This window comes from Gregarina niphandrodes, assembly GCF_000223845.1.
Source record: "Gregarina niphandrodes unplaced genomic scaffold scaffold00019, whole genome shotgun sequence".
NCBI lineage: Eukaryota > Apicomplexa > Conoidasida > Eugregarinorida > Gregarinidae > Gregarina > Gregarina niphandrodes.
In genome coordinates this window covers 111185-111873 of record NW_011645788.1, presented here as the reverse complement: position 1 = coordinate 111873, position 689 = coordinate 111185, and the positions used below count along the sequence as shown (strand labels likewise).

The 689-nt window shown below is 47.9% G+C and overlaps 1 protein-coding gene across 1 annotated transcript; it reads left to right on the top strand.

Moving 5' to 3' along the window:
- Nucleotides 1-165: 165 nt before the first annotated feature.
- Nucleotides 166-615, top strand: GNI_095200 (hypothetical protein; the record flags this gene model as incomplete). Its single annotated transcript, XM_011132679.1, has 1 exon — nucleotides 166-615. One exon carries the CDS (start codon nucleotides 166-168, stop codon nucleotides 613-615), a length of 450 nt encoding a protein of 149 aa, XP_011130981.1.
- Nucleotides 616-689: the final 74 nt, after the last annotated feature.

The following is a 689-nucleotide window of genomic DNA, read 5'->3' as shown; positions in this document are numbered from 1 at the left end:
AACTCCCTAACTCCCTAACTCCCTAACACCCTACTCCCTATCTCCCTTTATTTAGCTTTCAAGATACTCCGAGAAGTTGCGGATCATTATTACAAAATTGACACTTTACTCATACTTGTAAACAAGTCAGGTGAGAACAATTTTAGTACAGCTGGGTTAAGGACCATGCCGTCACTTGCTCGATGGATGTCTCCAAAGCGTCAGGATTTAAATGAAGGAGACAGCCCAGTGATATCACCAGCTGCGAGGGGTAAGTATCATCATAAATATGGTTCACATAACACTCTCGGATCACATGCCGTATCACAAACCGTTATCGAGGATAATACCGCCCAAGTTGATGGGAAAGGAGTTCGTAATTCCGTCGTTTTCGCAGAGTGTTTAGAAAGCCCCCTGCTCAGAACCAAGGATTCTCCACTTGGAGATGGAGGATCCCATCAACCATCCACCAATACCGGAGATAAGTGCGTCACCCTACAGCAGGTCGCGAAATTGATGACGCACCCCACACTACTCCAAAAGGAATGGAAGGCTTTCTACTGCAGCGCGAAAACCGGCAAAGGCATTGACGAAGCTTTTCAGTGGTTAGCCACCACTCTGAGTTTTTCGTCCTAGATTCATTGGCTCTACCTTATTGAAGGGCGCTCCCCTTACTGGCCCTCCTCCCCGTTACTGGCGTTCCCCCCCCC